The following is a 22,665-nucleotide window of genomic DNA, read 5'->3' as shown; positions in this document are numbered from 1 at the left end:
GCCATGCCCCCTGGGGGGTGATTTCTCACTTTCTGTCTCTCTGTCTGTCTCTGTCTGTCTAGTGAGTGCACACACCCTATAGCAAAAACCTCTCCAAAAAAAAAAAAAAATGAGAACCAAAGACGCTGAAATTTCCAAGGAATTTTAAGAGTAAATGATAAAACAGAAAAGTTAAATAAAGACCAAATATTTGTATTCATTAGATTAACAGCAGTCAATAAAAACGTTCTTTCTACTAAAATAAGATTTATGACCATACTCATACCTCGCAAAGCTTTACAGTCAACTATCTCCACGTGGGCATCCAACAGGTCAGAGGCCTCTTTACACACTGCTTTGGCTACAGTTGATTTTCCACTTCCCTAGAAAATAATTGCTTCTTAGAAACTCCCAATACATGCAGTCTTGGAAACAGCTTCGTTGTGGCAACCACCGAGATTCAGCTGATCAGTCAGTCAGTACGCAGCAGTCTAGCTGCCGGGTGGGTGCACAGGAATAAGTGAAATATGGCTCTCTTTGCTTGATGTGCAAAGTCTGAAATTTAGAAGGCACCCCGCGAATACACCATTATAGTGTATGGAACTTCACATATGTTCACAGTTAATGGACTTCAGAAAATAAAGAAATTAGGAGTGCGGGGGCATAGGCCCCACCTGTGATCACCACTTACCTAGTTAGAGAGTCTTTTCTCCTGACTCAAGATAATTCACATTTGTAAAGCACTCTATGGGGCTAGCAGATGGTGTAGTGACTATGTCACTGGGTTCCCACATCACCATCTGCAGTTCGAGCCCTGGACCTGATGGCTTGAAAATCATACCAGGCACATGTGTGTTCATGCCCAAGATCCTGGGAGGAGGATGGAGAAGGGATTGTGGCATGGCCGCCCCCCCACGCCAAGGGGTGATTTCTCACTTTCCCTCTCACTGTTTGTGTCTATGTGTGTCTCTCTCTCCAGTGCAAGCATGCACCCTCAGGCAAACCTCTTAAACCAAAAGCAGCAGCACTCTACAATGGTGCGTTATTTCAGTAGGTCTACTGAAATAGAGTTCTTCCTTCAGGTTGCTAATGTGCTAGGAACTGGTTAAATCCTATGTGCATTACAGTACATACATAGAAAATAAATATCTAATGTATTACAATTAATTAGAAAAACAATCACTAATATTTAAATCTTCAACCTTTAAAAATGATTAATGCTTCATTTTATTAGAAAGGAATAATATAAAAATTAACTTTTCTAGATAAATGAAACTATCTCCATTTAATTTAATGTTTTTCTTTTTAGGTTTTCACCATAGGGTACATGTGCTCACTGGAGAAAGACAGAAAGAGGGAGAGTGAGAAATCACCCCCCGGAGGGATGGTCCATGCCACAATCTCTTCTTGTCTATTTGGGCATATATGGACATCGTCCCAGTATGGTTTTTCAAGCTGCCTAGTCTAGGACTTGAACCGCGGTCGGCCATGTATGAGTCCAGCACCTCAACCACCATGCCACCTATTGGCTCCATTTCAACTATTTTACATGGAATTTATTTATTTTTGGCAGGGTCTTGCATTGTTGAAGTCCTCCTACATCCTCCTGTGTAGCTGGGATATAGACTTGTACCACAATGCTCAGCTTTTAGGGTGAGGCAGGAATCAAACTCACATGGGTACACATGGCCTCAGCTTACCGAGTGCAGCATCTATCAGTGCACACTACCATTCTGGGAGAACAGAAACAATTTATTACCCATTTCTATATTATCTTAAATTAACTTTTTCTTTTTTTTTTAGGTGTTTGCCATAGAGGATGTGTGCTCACCAGAAAGAGAAAGACAGCAAGAAAGTAAGAAATTGCCCGAAGGAGAACGGGTTCAGATCCTGGGATGATCAGTACACACCGGGTATGTCACAGTGCACCTGTCATCCTGGCTGGCTGACAGCTGGGCCAGGAGGATTGTGTTACAGTGCAACCTTGTCAGGGATACCTGGAGTGTGTGTCTCTCCCTCTCTCTGTCTTTCTCTTTCTCAAAAAATAAATAAACATTAAAAAATGAATACAGGTGGGGGGGGCTGGCAGGTGGTATGGTGATTAAAGGGCGCTGATACACATATATATTTTTCAGGTTAGTGATTGATAAGGTATTGATAGAGTTGGTTGATCTCCTAATGTTGAACCAGCTTTGCATCCCTGTAACAAGTCCAATCGATTATAGTGTACATTCTTTATCACACATTGTTGGGGCATGTCTGTTAGAGCTGGACAAATAGCAATGGTAAGAAGTCATAGTAGAGGGGGACCAGCAGTTAGCATAATGGCTAAGTTGCTGAACTTCCATGTAACCGACTGCAGTTCGAGTCACAGACCCAGTGGCTTGAACTCATGCTGGGCGCGTGTGCGTGCGTGCCCAGGATCCTAAGAGGAGAATAGAGGAGAAGGGATTGCGGTGTGGCCATCCCCCCTGGGGGGTGATTTCTCACATTCTATCTCTCTGTCTCTGTCTGGTGAGTGCACGCGCCCTATAGCAAAAACCTCTCCAAAAAAAAAAAGAAGTCATAGTAGAAGGACCAGCAGATGGTATAATGGTTACGTCGCTTGTATATGTATCTATGTGTGTGTATGTATATGTATATAAGTATGTGTGTGCGTGTGTGTGTGTGTATATCTATATCTATATCTATATATCTATATATATCATATAAATAAACCCAGAAAAAAGGACAAGGAAAACATTAGTTTTATATATCATCACTTGCCTAATACTGAATAGTAAGCACACAAAAACATTAGTGAATGAATGAAAGCTTTTCTTATTGTATATTCACTTTCATAGACGATCAGACCCCAAAGAGAGCAATTGAAAGCTATTCATTAGTGAAAATGAGCACATTTCCACAACATACCTTTCCTCCTGTGAGCAAAATGGCTCCGTTCCTAAGTCCTGCCACGAGGGACATCATCTGCCGGGACAAGGGGCGTCCCAGGAGGCTGTGAGTAATGTGCTCCATGGAGGACAGGCCTAAGGAATCCACTCCTCTGCAAAATATTTAAGTCGTCATGTGATACAAGACGGAAACTGGATAAAATCGAGCTATAAAAAATGTTGAAACTTTCTTTCCCAATCTAGCTGTAACTTGGTTTTTTTTTAGGTTTTTGTCATAGGGCATATGCACTCACTGGACAGAGAGACAGTGAGACAGAAAGTGAGAAATCATCCCCAAGGGGGGATGGCCACACCACGATCCTTTCTCCATCTCTTTCTGGGATCTTGGGCATGTACACACACATGCCCAGCACGTTTCAAGCCAATAGGTCTGGGACTCGAACTGTGGTCAGCCATGTGGAGAGTTCAGCACCTTAACCACCACACCACAGCTGGTCCTTAGCTGTGAAATTTTTGGAGAAATTTTTGTTACAGAGCACGTCCACTCGCTGGAGAGTTAAAGAGAGACAGAGAGACAGCGAGAAATCACCCCCAGGGGGATGGTCATGCCACAATCCTTTCTCCTTTATTCTCTTCTTGGGATCTAGGGCACACACGCACACGTACTTGACCTGAGTTTCAAGGCACTGAGTCTGGGACTCAAACTGCTGTCGACCACATGGGAGTCCAGTGCCTTAACCGCTATGCCACCTGTTGGCCTCCCAAGTTGTGAATTTTAAAAGACTAAAATCTCAGAAATTTCTCCCTTACATGAAAGTATATTAATGCCAAATCTGATTCACAGTGTTCAAAATCAGTTTTGTTACTTCCAAACGTTCAGTAACTAAAAGTCTGGTACTAGTAAAACATCCTAAAGAATCTGTCTGGGGGACCCTCAGGTGGTGTGGTGGATAAGGAGCTGGACACTCCCACGTGGCCAACCATGGTTCAAGTCCCGGATCTGGTGGCTTGCTTTCTCACTTTCCCTTTCTCTCTCTCTGTTTCTCTCTGGTCAAATTAAAATAAATGAATGAATAAATAAAATTAAATAAAATAATTCTTTTTAAAAAAGAAAAAAGAAAGAATCTGTCTTAACACATGTAAATAGCTCCCTGCCTGAATGATTTTCAGTTTGTCAATTAATATAGTTATAAATGGGCACTTTTGAAGTACTTAGGATAATCAAAGACTACTGCTTCTTAAATGGCACCTTTGAAATCCGGTTTCAGTTTGCAGATGATACAAACATGAATTTTAACCTGCTTCTTGATTCTGTCACTTTATTTATAATAGAAATATAATAATAAACTCCTAAAATAGGAGTCTGGGGACTAAGAGACGGCGTAACGGTTACATCACTGGACTCCCACGTAGTTGACTGCAGTTTGAATTTTGGACCCGGAGACTCAAAACTCATGCTGGGCATGTGTGCATGTATGCCCCAAATCCCAAGACGACACTGGAGAAGAAGGGGCTGGGGTGTGGCCATCCTCCCTGGGGGGTAATTTCTCGCTTTCTGTCTCTCTCTGTCTCTCTGGTGAGCACATGTGCCCTCTAGGAAAAATCTCTCTCAAAAAAAATTGGAACCTGAATAGATATTACTTTAAATTAATGAAGACTGTACTATATTTAAACATTTTAACTTTATTTAAAAAAAATATATATATACATATATATATTTTTTAGAATTATTTTTTACTTAGCCAAATTTATTTATTATTTTTTAAATTTTACTAGAGGGACAGGAAGAGAAAGTGAGAAAGCACGCCGCCAGGCCTGAGATGTGACCCACGGTCAGCCACATGGGAGTCCAGCACTCTAACCACCACGTTACCTGCTGGCCCATTTTTACTTCATATTTAGTCCTTTTACTAAAACATATATACAGGTTATACTATTAAAGGAAATCATCTTACTACTACATCTACCAAAGCCTCTGTGAAGAATTCCAAGAGATAATAGTTATACTAGTTTCTTATATTGTATAAGAAATAAAGAAATTAAAAGGAGGTTCTTTTTAAGATTTGTTTGTCTGAAGGTGATGAAATACAAATAATACCAATTATTACAGTAACAAGATAGTGAAGGAATAACTTAATTCGAAATATTTTTAATCATTCATCTGTTTTTAGATTTCACTTTTAAAACACATCTAGTTCCTCTAATTATTGTTTTATTCAAGCACATATGAACCAGGTGGTAGTGATTGCTTTCTTCTTACAAACCAATTCTTAAAGTATAATTTCAAATAAGCTTCAGACTTTGAGTTATCTAAGACAAAGTAAATTACTAAACCAGTTGTGAGACAGAGACGATTCTTGAAAGTATCTATTAATGCAATAGCACGATCACTCACTGACATTAATATTTACACATAAAAATCCTGCCAGAGGTAATGTCAAAACATATCTCTAATCATGCTATTTTGGTCATAACTTCTTACCCCAAAGAGTTCAGCTTTAAAAAAGGAAGAATAAAGTCAATATCCTCACTGTTTTCTTCTTTTACCATAGGATCTAGAAGGACCTACAGTAGCAAGGAGAAATTAGTTTTACATTTCAAAGTTATGTCTTTGCCTGTTGCTCTAGGGACCCAGAAAACTGAATTGCTGATTCTGTTACACAAGAAAGAACAGATAATTACGCATGCAAGATCATTACTTAAAATAGCCTTGACAAGAGCAATTTTCTCACTCAGTAAATATGGTTAGCAAGCAGAAAAAAAGGCATCTCTTTAATACATTTTATAGCTATATCTTTATTTGCAACTTTGATTTGTACCACATTTATTCTTTTCACAATTACTTTGTCTCTTCTCTGAGTGGTATTCTTTCAATTATACAGTCATAAGCAGTGTAATGACATTTCAGTCAACAATGGACTGCATACACAACAGTGTTCCCTAAGAAACACACAGGCTCGGGACCAGCAATTAGCATAATGGCTATGTCTCTGGACTCCCATGTAGCCGACCATGGTTCGAGTCCCAGACCCGGTGGCTTAAACTCACACTCGGCACATGTGTGTGCGTGTGTGCCCAAGATCCCGAGAGGAGAATGGAGAAGGGATTGCGGCGTGGTTATCCTCCCTTAGGGGGTGATTTCTCGCTTTCTGTCTCTCTGCCTCTCTGTCTTTCTGGCGAGCATATGTGCCCTATAGCAAAAATCTCTTAAACAAAAACAACTCCTGCAATTTCCACTCACAAAAAAAAAAAAAAAAAAAAAAGAAACACACAGGCTCTGCCTAGCTGAGTAGTGGCGGTCTCACCTGCATGTACAGTGTAAATACTCTACAGTGTGTACACTGTGGTGGAATCAACCAACGACACACTTCTCAGAATGTATCCCTGTCATTAAGTGACACATGATTCTATTTTCAAAAGCAAAAATCAATGTCTAACCACTGAAATTCTTCTTTTTGTTTTAGAGACATTTTTGCGATAGGGTGTGTGCACGTACCACAGAGACAGAGACAGAGAGACAGAAAGCGAAAAATCATGGCCCTGGGGGGGGTGGCTATGCCACAGTCCCTTTTCATCTAGTCTCTTCTTGGGATTTTGGGCACACATGCATATGTGCCCAGTGTGAGTTTTAAGCTGCTGGGTCCAGGATTCAAACTGTGGTCGACTACATGGGAGTTCAGCGATGTAACCATTACATCATCTGCTGGTCCCTAACTACTGTAATTCTAAACAACTATAGCATCTTTATTTCTTTTTTAAAAATGATTATTTAATTTATTATTATTATTCGGTTTGACCAGGGAGAAACAGAGAGAGAAAGAGAGAGAGAGAGAGAGAGAGAGAGAGAGAAAGCAAGCTTCCAGGTCCAGGACTCAAACCTTGGTCAGCCCATGTAGGAGTCTAGCACTTTAACCAACACACCTGCCAGCCACACAGCATCTTTAATTCTATAATGACAAGAATGAATACTGTAACCAAAATACGGCCAAAAAAATCCAAGTATTTCTGGAAAAAAATGAAATGGTAACATTTGAGAGGAGCTGAGAATTTAAGAACTGCCAAAAATTATGAATTTGTACAGCAAAACTGTATGACTTAAAAAGCAAACTCCCTGGGGCCAGCAGGTGGCACTGTAGTTAAGGAGCTGGATCCCACATGGCTGACTGTGGTTTTGAGTTTCAGACCTGGCAGCTTGAAACTCAGGCCAGGCACATGTGTGTGCACACCCAAAATCCCAGAAGGAGAATGGTGGAGAAGGGATTGTGGTATGGCTATATCCCTGGGGTGGGGGGGTGATGTCTTACTTTGTCTCTCACTGTTTCTCTCTCTCTCTCTCCCATGAGTGCACCCCTATGGCAAAAGAAAGAAAGAAAGAAAGAGAAAGAGAGAGAGAAAGAAAGAAAGAAAGAAAGAAAGAAAGAAATCAAACCCCTAAACCTCAGTTTTTCCTTGTTTCAATGCTAAAAGAATTTCAAATTCTGATTTGGTTGCCAGTTAACCCAATCATCTCTATTCTTGAAACTTCACTGTACTGAGACATTGATTTTAAAATTTAGGATAAATCAATAATTTATATAATTTAGAGATTATAAAATAAAATATTTTAAATCAAGTTATTCCTTACTCTTATCATTCAGGTATCTAATATATTGTAGACTACAAGGAAACTCATACTTTATTATCAATCACATGTAACAAATGCCATTTTATTAAATACTCCATAGTATGGAATTACTTGTATTGTGGTCCTCTGCAGCAGACTGGTACTCAACAGGAAAATATTTTTTTCTTTTTCTTTTTCCCAAGAATGAACTATATGTAGAGAAAACGCCACCAATTCTATTAAAAAGAAAGAAAGAAATGAATAGTACTAAGATAAAATCATTTAAGATGTTATTTACCAAACTTACTTAAATTACATGTGTCATAGGTCGGAAAAACAATAAAAAATGTTATGATTATGGGGAAAAATGCTAAAATAACAAATAAATTAACCCACCATTTTTAATTACCAGCTTAATATATTCCTCTTCTGACACTACCAAAGGAAGCGTGGTGGTGGAACATTGCTGTACCCATGAGTGGAATGCAGCTTTTATGTCTTCTTCACTTGTATCTTTAGGCTGCCAGAGAAAACAAAGAATAGTAATGAATTATCCCAATATCTGAAGTTAACTTGTTAACACCCTTACTTTAACATCTTATCTTCCTAATAAACATAAATATCCCCAAACAACACCAGTGAAGTATATTCATAGTTTATAGACACAGATTTGAGGCTTGACATTTCAGTTAAGACAGTAAGTATAGGGACCAGCAGATGGCTTAACAGTTACATCGCTTGATTCCTACGTAGTAGATCACGGTTCAAGTCCCAGATCCAGCAGCTTAAAACACACCAAGTGCGTGTGTGCGTGCGTGCCCAAGATCCTGAGAGGAGAATGAATGGAAGAGAAGGGATTGCTGAGTGGCCATGCCCTCCTGGGGGCTGATTTCTCACTTTCAGTCTTTCTGGCTCTCTCTGTCTCTCCAGCAAGCACATGCAACTTACAGCAAAAATCTCTTTCTAAAAAAAAAAAAAAATACAGTATGGCCCGAAGAAACATTTATGTAAGTGGCAAAGTCTTGAATGCACTTTTTCTCTATGTCCAGAAATGCACATATGATAATTTGGCTCACTCAATAACCAGTCCAATCTCATTCTCCCTTGCCTCCTTCTACTATAGAGACAGGAAAGGAAAATCTTCCATTCCTAGCCTAGCGCTCTGTGTGTGTGTGTGTGTGTGTGTGTTTACTCTGGTCAATTAAATGCAATCAGCAATTGCTGGGAAAGGCCTCTCTTCCTAGTTAAGGGTCAAGAAACCATGTAAGATTTTCCCTTGTGCCCTAGCTTCTGCTTCCTGGAATACAAATGCGATGTTCCCATCAGTACCACAAACATCATGCATTTAAGAGGAGGAAAATCATAGGCTAAGGACAGCAGAGAAGAAAGGTCAAAGGAGACTAGATCTTCGATGATATGGTTTAACCACCTATGAGCACCTTCAGATTTCCTTTACATGAGAAAAATAAATCCTTTATATGTTTAAGCCATTATTTCTTTTCTTTGTCATTTTTTCTGTTAAGCTGACCAGAGTTCCAATATATTTGGTACATAGAGTATTAATAAATCATTCAAAGGTATGAAAAAATTCTTTAAAAATCACTGATTTTTTACAGTTTTTAAATTAATGCTTTTTTAACCTATTGGGAGGTTAAAAATTAGAATAACAAAAATTCAAATAGAAAAGATGCTTAGTACCTGCCTAGTAAAATAAACCTCCATTCTCCCATTTCTCAGACTGGTACATTTCTATTATCTCTCTTCATCCAGAGATAGACTTGGATCTGGCTGACTAAGCTCGGTTCTGACTTAGTTACTACCTAAAGCAGATGAAACTAAGAAAAGGAATCCTTTTCCCACTGTTAGAATTAGTTACTTCTGGGGTCGGCAAGTGGCATAGTGGTTAAAGGTGCTGGACTCCCACATGGCTGACCATGGTTCAAGTCTCGGACCTGGTGGTTTGCTTTCTCATTTCCTCTCTCTCTCTCTCTGATCAAACTGGAAAATAATAATGATAATAATAATAAATAAAGTTAAATAAAAGAATTGTTTTAAAAAAAAGAATTAGTTACTTCTTTGGCTATTTTTGGGCAATGAGATTAAAGACCTAACTAAAGTAAAAACATGAAAATGAGAACTCTGTAAAATTTAAAAATTGGGGGCCAGCAGGTGGTGTGGTGGTTAAAGGCCCTGGATTCCCACATGACCAATCTCAGTTCAAGTCCGAGACCTGGCAGCATGCTTTCTTGCTTTCCTTTTCTCTCTCTGGTCAAATTAAAAAAGTAATAATAAATTAAATAGATAAATACTTTTTAAAAAGCTAATATTAAAAAACAAATAAAAAAATAAAAAATTTTGGAATCACAAAGCAATTCACAGTTCCTCTACAAACATCCTCATATCCCAGGTCTCAGGACAGAGACACCTGTCACAGATCATAAATCTTCCACTGAAATATGGAAGTTCAGATACGAAAGGAATCCTTTAGCAATATCCAGTGGTTAATTATATTTTTACATAAAGAACCTATTATTTAAAAACTACCTACACCAGGCCAGCCAGTGGTGTGGTAGTTAAGATGCTGGATCACACATGGCCGACTGAGTGATTAGAAGAGTTCTGGACCCAGCAGCTTGAAAACATGGCTGGCACATGTGCATATGTGCTCAAAATCTCAAGAGGAGGGACCAGCAGTTAGCATAATGGCTATGTCGCTGAACTCCCACGTAGTCGACCACGGTTCAAGTCCCAGACCCGGTGGCTTAAACTCACGTCAGGTGTGTGTGCGTGTGTGCCCAAGATCCCGAGGAGAATGGAGGAGAAGGGATTGCGGCGTGGCCATCCCCCCTGGTGAGTGATTTCTTGCTCTCTGTCTCTCTGTCTTTCTCTGTCTGGCGAGCGCACCCGCCCAAAGCAAAAACCTCTCCAAAAAAAGAAAAAAAATAATCTCAAGAGGAGAATGGAGAAGAAAGGATTGCAGGGTCGTCATCTTCCCTGAGGAGTATTTTCTCTCTGTCTCTCTCTCTTTTTCTGGTGAGCACAAGCACCCTATAGCAAAAACTAAAAGATCTAGATCTATAGCCAAAAAGTTTAAATAAAACAAGAAATCATTAAATCACTGTGTATTACATGGCCAACATGTTAAATGCTCAGTTGTACACTGTTACAGATGACATTTATTCTACTTGTCTTCTCCTTCTCTAGTGAGATCAGATAAGCTAGTCTGCATGTGTGGGTGTGGTGTTTTCCTCTTCAGACAAGGTTTCACTATGTTGTGATGCTCCCACCTTAGCCTCCAAGTAGCAGGGACCACTTGGCCCTTTCAGACAGAGTCTCGCCAGATTTGCCCACGCGGGCTGTGAGCTCCAAATCCTCCTGTCTCAGACTCTGGAACACCTGGGACTACAGGTATGCATCACACCTTGCTGACTGTTCAGGGTGACTTGGGAATTGAACCTGGGCCTCCCCTGTGGCATCAGTGGCACCCAGTATGCACTATTACAGCTATAACCACTCCAATTCCACTCTCCCTTGCCTCCAATTTTTCAATATAAGCTATCTTATCTGATGTTTCATCAACTAGAAAGTGCAATTAAGTTGGTTCTTCCATGGCATAATGACCTTCATAATTCTGAAGATCCAAAGGTACCATCTAAACTATCAGAGAAAGATTAAGTCATGTTTAGAATTTCTTGAAAATAAAATACAGTAAAATAATAATTATTTGAGAACTGGTAACACAACTAGTACATACTCTACTACAAAAGTTTAAATTAAGGCCAATATATCATTTCCTGACCATACCAGTTTTCAAGGAATTAGTTGAGAAGAAAAGTAAAATAGTCTAACATTGTTCTAGACTACAATAATAACATTGAAAAGTCAAAGAAACTTGGGGCCGGCAGGTGGCATGACGGTTGAGGCACTAGACTCCCACATGGCTAACTGTGGTTCGAGTCCTGGACCTAGCAGTTTGCTTTATCATTTCTCTCTCTCTCTCTCTGGTGAGCTTGTGTCCTATTGCAAATTAAAAAATAATAATAAATAAAATGAAATAAATAATTATTTTTTTAAAAGTGACAGAAACTTTTAAAAATTACACAGCTGTGGGCTAAACATTAATCTTTTATCTCTTTATTTTTAAATTAATTTTTTTTCGAGAGGTTTTTGCTATAGGGCCTGTGCACTTACCAGAAAGATAACAAACAGAGAGACAGAAAGCAAGTAATCACTCCCCAGGTGGGATGGTCACACCACAATCCCTTCTCCTCCATTCTCCTCTCGGGATCTTGGGCACTCACGCACACTCACCTGGCATGACTTTAAGCCACCAGGTCCAGGACTCGAACCGCGGTTGACTACGTGGGAATCCAGTGAATCTTTTAAAAGCCGTAAGAATTTATCTGTGGGGATGAGCAAATGGTGTAATAATTATGTTGCTGGACTCCTACATAATTTACTGTGGTGAGTCCTGGACCCGATGGCTTAAAACACGCTGGGCGTGTGTGTGTGTGTGTGTGTGTGTGTGTGTACGCACGCGTGCTCAAAATCCAGAAAGAAGACTGGATGGCCAACCCTCTTGGAGGGTGATTTCTCACTTTCTGTCTCTCCATCTCTCCGGCAAGTGCACGTGCTCTATTGCAAAAACCTCTCTAAAAAATAATAATAATAATAATAATTCATTTGTTTGTACAATATGTATAATATGTATATAACTTACTAAAGACTTCTTAGCTTCTTAAAAATTTAAAGAAAACTGCCATATATTATGCAAAAATTCCACTCTAGGTAGATACTCAAACAAATTGAAAAGAGACTAAAACTGATACTTGTATGCTATTGTCTGTTGCAGCATCATTCACAAACAATTCAAGTGTCCATGAACAGTTGAATGGATAAACAAGACACATACAATGGACTATTACTGAGCTATAAAAATAATGAAGTTCTAATTCATGCTACGATGTGAATGAACCGTGAAAACACTATGTTAAGTGAAACAGGTCAGATATGTAGAACAAATCATATACGATTCCACTTATATGAAATATCAAGAAGAAGAAAATTTATAGAGATATAATATAGATTAAACATTATAGGGGCTGGGGAAGAAGATGGAGAATTATTACCTTGTAGACACACGGTTTCTGTTTGGGGTAATGGAAAAGCTTTGGAAATAAACAGTGGCGATGTCTATGTAATATCATGAATGTAATTAACGCCACTGAATTGAATGCTCAAAAAATGGTTAAAATGGCATAGCTTATGTCATTCTATATTTTAACACAATACAAGACTTCTTTGTCCTACTGGCAAAAGGAGCATAAAATTTTTATTACTTATCTAAAAAAGCAACTAAAAATTTGACAACTTATATAAAAGAATTTTGATGCAATATATATTTGAACTCACTAAGTTCTCTCTAGGTTGTAATTTTAGAGATCTTGGAATTTTAGGGGTAATTTCCACTGAAGTTATTCTGACAACTGCATGCATTTCTATGTTTAGTCTCTTCCTCAGGTCATCTGGAATCTGTAATATAAAAAATATAACTATGTTAAGTTTGATTCAAAGTATTTCATAGCATAAATACATATATTAGCCTCTATGAATTCAGGTAAAATGATAAAAACTATCACAATGACTCACAGTTGTCTGAGCATGTTTTGCCGCCTATAATAAAGCACTATTGATAAATTGTATGGCTTATAAACAGAAATTTATTTACCCCAGTTCTAGAAACCAAGAAGTCTCAGATCAAGGTATCAGCAGACCTGGTGTCTGATGAGGGTCCTTTTCATAGTCAGCACCTTCCTGCTATACCTGCACATGGCAGAAGAGGTGAACAAGCTCCCGTGGGTCTCATTCCCAAGGGCACTAATCTCACGCATGAGGGCATGACCTTCATAACCTAATCATATCTTCCAGAGGCCTCACCTCCTACCACCACCACCTTGGGGATGAGGATTTCAATACATGCATTTGGGGGAGGCAAGAAACATTTAGACTGTAGTAACAGTATAACTAGAGGGATGTTCAGATATTGTTATACCATAAATAGTTCAACTTCTCCTCTACATTTCCTTCCTTTATTTTTTTTTTACTAATTAGAACCTTAAGTGGATGTATTTGACTCTATCCACTATAGCCATTTTTTAAACTATGGTGCAATTATATTCAAAGTAAATGTTTTTACAATCTTTGATCAGTCTCCATCTGTGGAAGTTGAGAACCAATGGGGAAAAAAGTTGGAATGGTCAAAGTTAATCACAGTCATGCCACAGGCATGATTAAAGCCAGACTGAAAATCTAAAAAGCACAGTGTAAACTTTCTCATTCCTATTGATTGTAGTGATGGTTGTACAACTATTATAAATATAACTGAGACTGAGTTGTATACTTTAAAGATGCTGAAATAAAAAAATTTAATCTCTTTTCACTATCTCTGTTAATTTCCAAAGAGCAAGTGCAGACATATTAATGGGAGACAAAAGTATAAAATATAAACTTAAGTCAAAACACTAACTTAGATGAATAAATTTAACCATCAAGTTTTCCACTGAGAAAAAAGAAAAAAAGGCATCATGCTTCACAGGCTCAAGTGTACATTAATTCCTCTGTGCAACACTTAACCAATGAGCTACACCCAGGACCAGCCTTCCAAATGATCAATCTTCTCTTCAGTCGAGCCTGGTTAAGGACCTAACGGCAACGACTGCCATTTCTCATTGCCTATGGCTCGTCAACCATAAAGAAGAGTAGGGTACAGTCTCCTTATGGCTATCTTATATGGTCTCCAGGCCGTCAGCACTTCTTTACTCCATCCTTACCCTACAATTTTGAGGAAATAAAAGGATATTCTTGTCTAGTAGCAGTACCGGCTATATCACAAGCACTTTAAGTCTGAGGATGCAGCAGTCACCTAAACTAACAGCTAAAAGTTAAGAGAAAATAATAGTCTGGAAAATCAGAAAATGATGTAGGTCAAAGACATTAAAACTTTCAGAGTTCCTTGCATCAAGGTCATAGGGAAAACTGTGATTAAAAGAAATCTACAAAGGAGACAACTTTCCCATCCTACATGTCTTCCCTTCCCTAACAGCTTCTTCCCTTCATCACCACGAAGTCTAGCTTCACAGTAGTTCAAAATGAGGTTCGAATAAACAGGTCGGTGACTCGTATCATATATACTCAGCCATCATATGTGAGACTGGGATGAAGAGGTAGAACACGACTTCTCCTGCCTATTTGCTCTCCCAGTTATAACAAGATAAGCAGCAGATACCATCAGGGCAAGAGCTTTAAGGTGCCATCAAAGGCAGTTACCTCATGCCACACATCTCTCCCTGCACTGGGCACTTTCTCCAATACTTAATAAATCCTTCCTTTGCTTTCAAAGACTTGGGAACCAATCATCTGCAAGCATTAAAGAAGTAAAGCTTTAGGGAACCAGCAGTTAGCATAATGGCTATGTTGCTGGACTCCCACACAGTTGACCGCGGTTCGCGTCCCGGACCCGGTGGCTTAAAACTCACACCAAGCGTGTGTGCGTGCGTGCCCAAGATCCCGAGAGGAGAATGGAGGAGAAGGGACTGTGGAGTGACCATCCCCCCGGGGAGTGATTTCTCGCTTTCTGTCTCTAATGTCTCTCTCTGTCTGTCTGGCGAGCACACGTGCCCTATAGCGAAAATCTCTCCAAAACTAAATAAATAAAATAAAAGAAGGCTTTAAAAAAAAAAAAAGGGATCAGCAGGTGGCATGGCGTATTCTTGTACTGAAAAATCTGGGGACCAGCAGGTGGCATGGTGGTTAAGGTGCTGGACACTCCCACATGGCAGACCACAGTTAGAGTCCCGGACCTGGTGACTTGCTTTCCCACTTTCCATCTCTCTCTCTTTCTCTGTCGTTTCTCTTTGGTCAAATTAAAATAAAATAAGTGAATGAATAAATAAAATAAATAATTATTTAAAAAAAAAAAAGTAAGGCTTTAAAGGCCACTCCAAGGTGAGTATGGACCCTGTCTCTGGGTCTAAACAGTACCTGTCCAAAAAATATATAGTCTTGGGAACCAGCAGTTAGCGTAATGGCTATGTCGCTGGACTCCCACGTAGTCGACAGCGGTTCACGTCCCGGACCCGGTGGCTTAAAACTCACGCCGGGCACGTGTGCGTGCGTGCCCAAGATCCCGAGAGGAGAATGGAGGAGAAGGGATTGCGGCGTGACCATCCCCCCTGGGGGGTGATTTCTCGCTTTCTGTCTCTATGTCTCTCTCTGTCTGTCTGGCGAGCGCACGCGCCCTACAGTGAAAATCTCTCCAAAAAAAAAAATATATATATAGTCTTTATCCAGCAGAGAATCTACCCTACAAACACAAACATGTTCCCTCCTTCCAGTGACCTGACACGTTACAATTCTTATTTATCAGTTTCCAAATTATATATAAAATATTATTCTGGATCAGCCAGTAGTGTGCTGAAGGGGCTGGATCCCACATATCTGATTATGCAGTTTGAGTACCTGACACAATGGCTTGAAAAAAACACAGGATATGAGTGTGTGCATGCCCATAATCCTGAGAGGAGAGAAGAGGAGAAGGCACTGTGGCGTGGCCACCCCCCTGGGGGGGTGATATCTCACTTTTTCCCTCCTTCGTTCTCTCCCCCAGTGAGTGCACATGCCCTCTAGCTAAAAGAAACAAAACAAAGCAAAAACATTTATTCTAATTCATAATTTGGAGGAGTTTAAGCAAAACAAATTTCCCCCTAAAATTGTCAAACTGATACTAACCCAGACTTTCCCAAGATGAAGAACTTCTACATTTCTGGTGTATTTTATGGTATTTGTCAATTCTTCCAGTCCATTCCAGACTACCCTTAGCACACAAGTCTTACCAGCTTCTTGACTATGATCCGAGCTAGTCTGTTTTTGATCCAGAGGCTCTGACACCAGCTTCTCTTTTTCAGGTGACAGGGCATTTTGCTTTGTTTTATTTTGCTGCTGCTTTGGAGACGGTAGCTTAACCAGCTTTCCATAGGTCACGGTAAAGTTGGGCTCCACATCAAAATATTCCTGGTCCCATGGAAATACATGAATGGCACAGTGCTTGGCAAACACAGACGCTTCTGCTGCATTACATATACTGGGAGGCTGAGATTTACATACTCGGAAAATATTGTCCAGAGGAACCACCTTGGACTGCATGTTTTTGAATGCACTGATTTCAGTTAAACCCCAGGATGTCTCTTCTTTCTTCTCAGATCCAAAAGAAAAAATGCTTCCTAGCATAGTCCATAAGTTTGGTATCAATGAGGAGTCATTTGGAACTTCTGAATCTGTTTCATTAGGCTCAGTAACTCCTAGAGGACTTGACCAATGTCGCTTGGTTTGAAGTTCTTTTGCCATTCCTTTTTGGTGTCTTTCAGAGCTATGAAATTTTCCACACACATCTGCTTCTGGAAATGTACTCTCTTTGGCTTGGCGTGTCTTTGGCTGAATGAGGAGTTCGGTGTTGGTTTCCAGCCTTCCGTACGTGGCGGCCGGCATTAATGCAACTGTGTAGAGAAGAGAGCTCATCAGCACGCGTCAGTGGACCGGAGCGTGACAGCAAATAGTACTACACCTACCAATCTGGATGAAGATGTACGTCTGTTGGTCAACCCAAATGGGGAAGACGGCTTTTGGAAAAACTATTCGAATTTGATCTAGAAGATGCTGTTCGAGGGAAGTAGCATGCAGCTCCTAGAACCAACAGACAAAAAGATCAATTTACTTGACATTCTGTCCATTCTATGTCTAGGATAAAGATCAATGCATTCCTTTTCTTTTTTTAAAAAAATAAAATGTATCGTGTATATTTAAAGTATATAACTTGATGTTACAGGATACATACGGATAGTAGAAAAAAGGTTACTACAGAGAAATAACTAAATGTAGCCATCATCTCACACAGCTACCCTGTTTGTTTTTGTGGCGAGAACAGTTAAAAACCTGTTCATTTAGTAGGAATCCAAAATACAACACAATTTATTACCTACAGTCTTCATGTTGTACATTAGCTCTCTACCAATTCATTCTTATAACTCAAACCAACTCAGAATATAAAATGAAGCACAGAAAAGAAAAATTCAAATACACTGATATGTTGAGGCTGTTTAACTTTAAAATGGGATAGTTCTTAGTGTGTTTCCTTTACCAGTATCTCCCAATCGTCTGCTGACAAGGGTTCCACCTCAACTTGCTGACAAGATAACACATGGGAACATGGCTTAAGAAACACCTGGAAAAAATGAAAAATTATAAAATACTTTTAAAAGACTCTTCCATATATGTAAAAAATACGTTATTTCTTTAGGTAGATAATTATATATGCATATAGTCTTTCAAGCGATATATTAATTTTTTTAGGTTTATTTATTTATTCACAGAGAGAGAGAGAGAGAGAACCCCCAAGAGAACACCAAGGTCCTGATGACATGGTTCATCCCGGCCTTCATTTAGCCCCAGATCATGGGCAAGCATGTGCCTGGCATCTCAGGGAAGTCTCTGAACTTGAACCAGGAACCTTCCCATGTGAAACTGCCTTGTGGAGCATGGTGCTTACCATCAGGTTTCTGGCAAATACATTTTTTTGGAGAATTTTTGCTATAGGGCACACGCACTTGCCAGAATGACAAAGAGAAGCAAAGAGACAGAAAGCAAGAAATCACCCCCCAGGGGGGATGGCCACGCCACAATCCCTTCTCCTCCATTCTTCCCTCCTCTTGGGATCTTGGGCACGCACGCACATGTGCCTGATGTGAGTTTAAGCCACTGGATCCAGGACTCAAACTGCAGTTGACTACATGGGAGTCCAGCGAGAAATCTACTATGCAATCTGCTGGTCCCATCTGGCAAATACTTTTTAAGTACTCTTTCTTAGGTAGGCCTTGATATATTCAGCATTTTAGGAAAAACTGGTTCATAACCTACTAGAGAATAAAGATAAATTCATTCTAGCACATTGGTTTTTTTCCCCCCAAAAATTAATAAAGACAATCATAAAAAAAGAAACATAAATAAAATAGTCAAGAAGAAATGGCAATGTCATGAAGTCATGGCTTGATTTAACACATAACTACTACTCTCATTATTTCTGGAAGTTTTGCAACTGTTAAGGATTTTTTTTTTTTTTTGAGAGATTTTTGCTATAGGGCACATGTGCTTGACAGAAAGACAGAGAGAGACAGAGAGACAGAAAGTGAGAAATCACCCCCCAGGGGGGATAGCCACGCCACAATCCCTTCTCCTCCATTCTCCTCTTGGTATCTTGGGCACACAGGCACGCACATGCGCCCAGCGTGAGTTTAAGCCACTGGGTCCAGGACTCGAACTGCGGTCGACTACATGGTTCAGTGACATAGCCATTACACTAAATGCTGGTCCTGCAACTGTTAGGGTTTTTTTTTTAACTAACTTTGAGCCATGCTTCTAGAAAAACAAAAAATACACTGAAATAGAGAGCAGAGACAATTATTTAGAAGCTTAACCTTCAGAGTTAAAAGTAAAATCACAAGACAGTAAACATTCACTCTGAAACTGGGATGGAGACAGGAGAAAACTTATTTTAATTATTTATTTTTTAGAGGTCTGTATCTTAGGGCGAGTGTGCTTGCCACAAAGAAAGAAAGACCAAGACAGTGAGAGGGAAAGTGAGAAATTACTCTTTCAGGGAGATGGCCACATCACAATACCTTCTCCTCCATTTTCCCCTCCGGGACCTTGGGCATGCACACACACACATGCTTGGTATGAGTTTCAAGCCACTGGGTCCAGGACTTGAACTGCAGTTGGCCATGTGGAAGTCCAGCAACGTAACACCATCTGCTGGTCCTCACAAACTTTGTTTTTTATTTTCAATTATAAAGTATTTATAGTGACTATCCATTACTTCTATAGTTTAAAACAATTTAAAAAGTAATAAATTGGTGAACATACCACCACAAAATAAAATAGACGGGAGTCTTTAAGCTTTGGGGTTTATCTAAATTCTTAGGCAAGACAACAAAGGAAAAATAGGGGCTAGCAAGTTGTGTGGAGGTTAAGGTTCTGAGTCCCACATGGCTGATACCACAGTTTGAGTCCTGGATCTGGCAGCATGAAGATCACAACAGGCATGTGTGTACATAAACTAAATTCAGGGAGGAGAATACAGGAGATGTCAGTGTGGCCAGCTACTTGGGGGGTGGGGAGGAATGATTTCTCATTTTCCCTCTTTCTCTCTTTGGTGATTGCATGTGCCTGAAAGCAAAACTATAAATTAAAAAAGAAAAAAAGGAAGAAAAGAAAAACTAATAACCCTCCACAGTAAAATTCCTATTTTTAATCAAATTAGACCTTGAAAGTTAAAAAATATATTAGAAACAAATGAAATAAATTTCAATAATAATAAATAAAACCCAGTACGTCTTCATAAAGGTAAGTAAGTAACCCAAGAAGTTTCATAAAGAAAAAATAATTTTGCAAAAACAAAATTAGAGAATCTGGAAAATGAGTAAAATATAAACTCAACAAGGAACAATGTAAACCACAAGATTTTTGACAACGAAAAAGTATCGCCAACTTCAAATGCCCTAAACTGGTTATAAGGGCATACAAGTTAGGTGTCATCTCATCTCCTTAAAAACAAAACAAAAACCTGTAGTTTTAATTTTACGCCCATTGCTATATCTTTTGACATTACCAGAAAGTCACTGTCATCACACTTTATGCTTACCTGTCCCCCATTTGAGAGTCCAAGTTTCTGACCAACTTGTCTGTTAATCTCAGCCACATTTTCACCTTGATCACCGAAATGCCTGCCTTCCACCCAGCTCAAGAATACAGGCTGGTGACCCCAGACTACTTCTATAGCTTGATTCTATTCATTTAAGAAATGAAAGAGAAAAAAAAAAAGGTTTTAATAAGGGCTTTTTTTAAAAGATGTTTTTCTGTATTCATATAAACTACTATTGCAATCCACACATTCAAAAAGAGTTCCCCAGGTAGCAGACAGCTGTTACCCAAATCTGTCACAGCCTTTAAAAGTTGTCATCAGGGGCCGGCAGGTGGTAATGGTGGTTAAAGGTGCTGGACTCCTACATGGCCGACTGTGGTTTGTATATGGGACCTGGAGGCTTTCTCTCTCTCTCTGATTAAAATAGAAAAACAATGATAATAAATAATCCTTAAAATAAAAAAGATATAATCATTTCCAACACCCAATGCTGGAGATAATATGGATGAAACCAATACCCTGTATTTGATGACAACATTTTGAATTGATGCAACCATTTCAGAATTCAAAATGGTGAGACCAGCAGTTAGTGTAATGGCTATGTCGCTGGACTCCCATGTAGTCAACTGCGGTTCGAGTCCTGGACCCGGTGGCTTAAACTCACGCGGGGCATGTGTGCGTGCATGCCCAAGATCCCGAGAGGAGAATGGAGGATTGTGGCGTGGCCATCTTCCGTAGGGGGTGATTTCTCGCTTTCTCTGTCTCTCTGTCTCTCTCTTTCTGGTGAGTGCACGTGCCCTATAGCAAAAACTTCTCAAAAAAATTTAAAAAGTAACAGAATTCAAAACAGCAACAAATAGCCAAATTAATTAAATAGACTTTAAGTCATATATAATTTTCTGAACATTTACTCTAAATTAATTATTCAAATAAGGGGGATAAAAACATTACACCAGAAAACATCTCTGCAATATATTTTTTTAATTTGCTACAAGGTAAGTGCTCCTGTCAGACAGAGACAAAGCATTTCCCAGGGGGAATGGCCATGCCACACAATCCCTTCTACTCTCCTTTTGGAACTTTGGGCATGCTTGTGCACACACACACCCCTTTGGGCACACTTGCGTACACACACACACACACACACACACACACGTGGCAACCCAAGCTGCTGGTTTGGAACTCAAACCCGGCAGTCGGCCATGTGGGATCCAGCTGCCTGATCAGCCTGGAACACCTTCTGAAGCAAAATAATGTACTTGGAATGCTCCTTGATATTAAAAGGTAATTAAAATTCTGTGTTATGCAAAAGTCACAATGTGTCACGTATTAGGTGTGTAATTTTTCTCACAGACCAGTCCAACTGTTCTAGCTGACAAAATCTTTCAACTCAAGTTTAATAAAGTAAAAAGAGAACTCTGCATTTGGATTCCAAAGTTCGAAGCTGTCATCTCATCCATTGCTGTGGCAGCTCAGGTTACAAGAGTGAAAATGACCAAGCCCTCAGAGTCTTTCCACGGGTTTCATCCCTCGGTGAGATATAATTCAGACCCATTCTATTTCAGATGAAGACATTTTTAAAACCAGATATGTGAAATAAGGAAATACGTACTATGCCCTGTAATATCAGAAAGAGAATGCTTTTACAATTTATTTTACAAACCAATTGTTTATTTAATTAATTCCACTTGTTATTACTACTTAATTTGACCAGAGAGAGAGAAAGAAACAGTTCTAAGGCATGGGGTATCTCTTGCTAACTCAAGTGAAGTGACAAATCTGTAGGTGACCCTTTCTGGCTGGTGATTTGGATTCGTTTGTCTACATTCACTGTGGAGGTGTCCTAGCACCGACAAGGTAACTGAGTTACAGCAACAGTTCTCACCCGGGGATGATTTTGTCCCCAAGGAGACATCTGGCAAAGTCTAGCGACATTTTTGGTGCTCTCAATTAAGAGGTGCTTTGGGCATGTAATGGATAAAGGCCTCCACATTAATAAAGAAACGACTTGTCAAGAGCGTTTCCAACCTGGAGAGAAGAACGTTCCTGAACGCAGAAGTAGGATGTTTACGTGTTAGCCAAGGTTCACGAGTGGAAGGACCTGGAATAATGCAAGTAATTGCCCCGAGTTGCAAGACACAGGGTGATGCAGAGACCGCCCAGACCGGCCCTGCCTTCAGAGGGCCCTCTGTGCAGCTTCCGCGCGGTTCCGCACCTGTAAGGCAGCCGGTGCCCCGCCGCGGGAAGGCCTAAGCGGCCACCGTGTCCCCAAAAAACCTTGACCACGTCCGACCCTGGGGCCGGCGCGTTACCTGTAGAAGGTGCAATTGGGTCACTAGGCGCCGTGGCAGGTGGAGGAAGCAGTCGCGTGCGTTGGTGAAGACCACAGTCACCGCCGCCCCGCCACCCCCCCCAACCGCCAGGCGATCCCTGCCCCA

At 39.9% G+C, this 22,665-nt stretch overlaps 1 protein-coding gene across 2 annotated transcripts in view; it reads right to left on the bottom strand.

Annotated features, from left to right (window-relative positions):
• The window catches only part of PEX1 (peroxisomal biogenesis factor 1), a 55,777-nt gene extending 33,118 nt beyond the window's left edge, over positions 1 to 22,659 (bottom strand). Inside the window, exons 1-11 of one of the 2 annotated variants that reach the window (XM_006155540.3) lie at positions 22,540 to 22,659; positions 20,228 to 20,371; positions 17,669 to 17,752; positions 17,100 to 17,214; positions 16,264 to 17,027; positions 12,889 to 13,008; positions 7,873 to 7,996; positions 7,609 to 7,712; positions 5,356 to 5,438; positions 2,893 to 3,025; positions 266 to 362 (exon numbers count right to left, since the gene is read on the bottom strand). In XM_006155540.3, the coding sequence (XP_006155602.1) occupies positions 266 to 362; positions 2,893 to 3,025; positions 5,356 to 5,438; positions 7,609 to 7,712; positions 7,873 to 7,996; positions 12,889 to 13,008; positions 16,264 to 17,019 (1,417 nt within the window). In that variant the 5' untranslated portion in view covers positions 17,020 to 17,027; positions 17,100 to 17,214; positions 17,669 to 17,752; positions 20,228 to 20,371; positions 22,540 to 22,659. Of the gene's footprint in view, positions 1 to 265; positions 363 to 2,892; positions 3,026 to 5,355; positions 5,439 to 7,608; positions 7,713 to 7,872; positions 7,997 to 12,888; positions 13,009 to 16,263; positions 17,028 to 17,099; positions 17,215 to 17,668; positions 17,753 to 20,227; positions 20,372 to 22,539 lie in introns of those variants that run through there. The other variant, XM_027774607.1, reaches the window with a different exon arrangement.
• Positions 22,660 to 22,665: the final 6 nt, after the last annotated feature.

This window comes from Tupaia chinensis, unplaced genomic scaffold, assembly GCF_000334495.1.
Source record: "Tupaia chinensis unplaced genomic scaffold, TupChi_1.0 Scaffold000460_1, whole genome shotgun sequence".
In the NCBI taxonomy this organism is placed as follows: domain Eukaryota; kingdom Metazoa; phylum Chordata; class Mammalia; order Scandentia; family Tupaiidae; genus Tupaia; species Tupaia belangeri.
The sequence above is the reverse complement of the archived record's forward strand: the minus strand, read 5'-3'. Positions and strand labels throughout refer to the sequence as shown.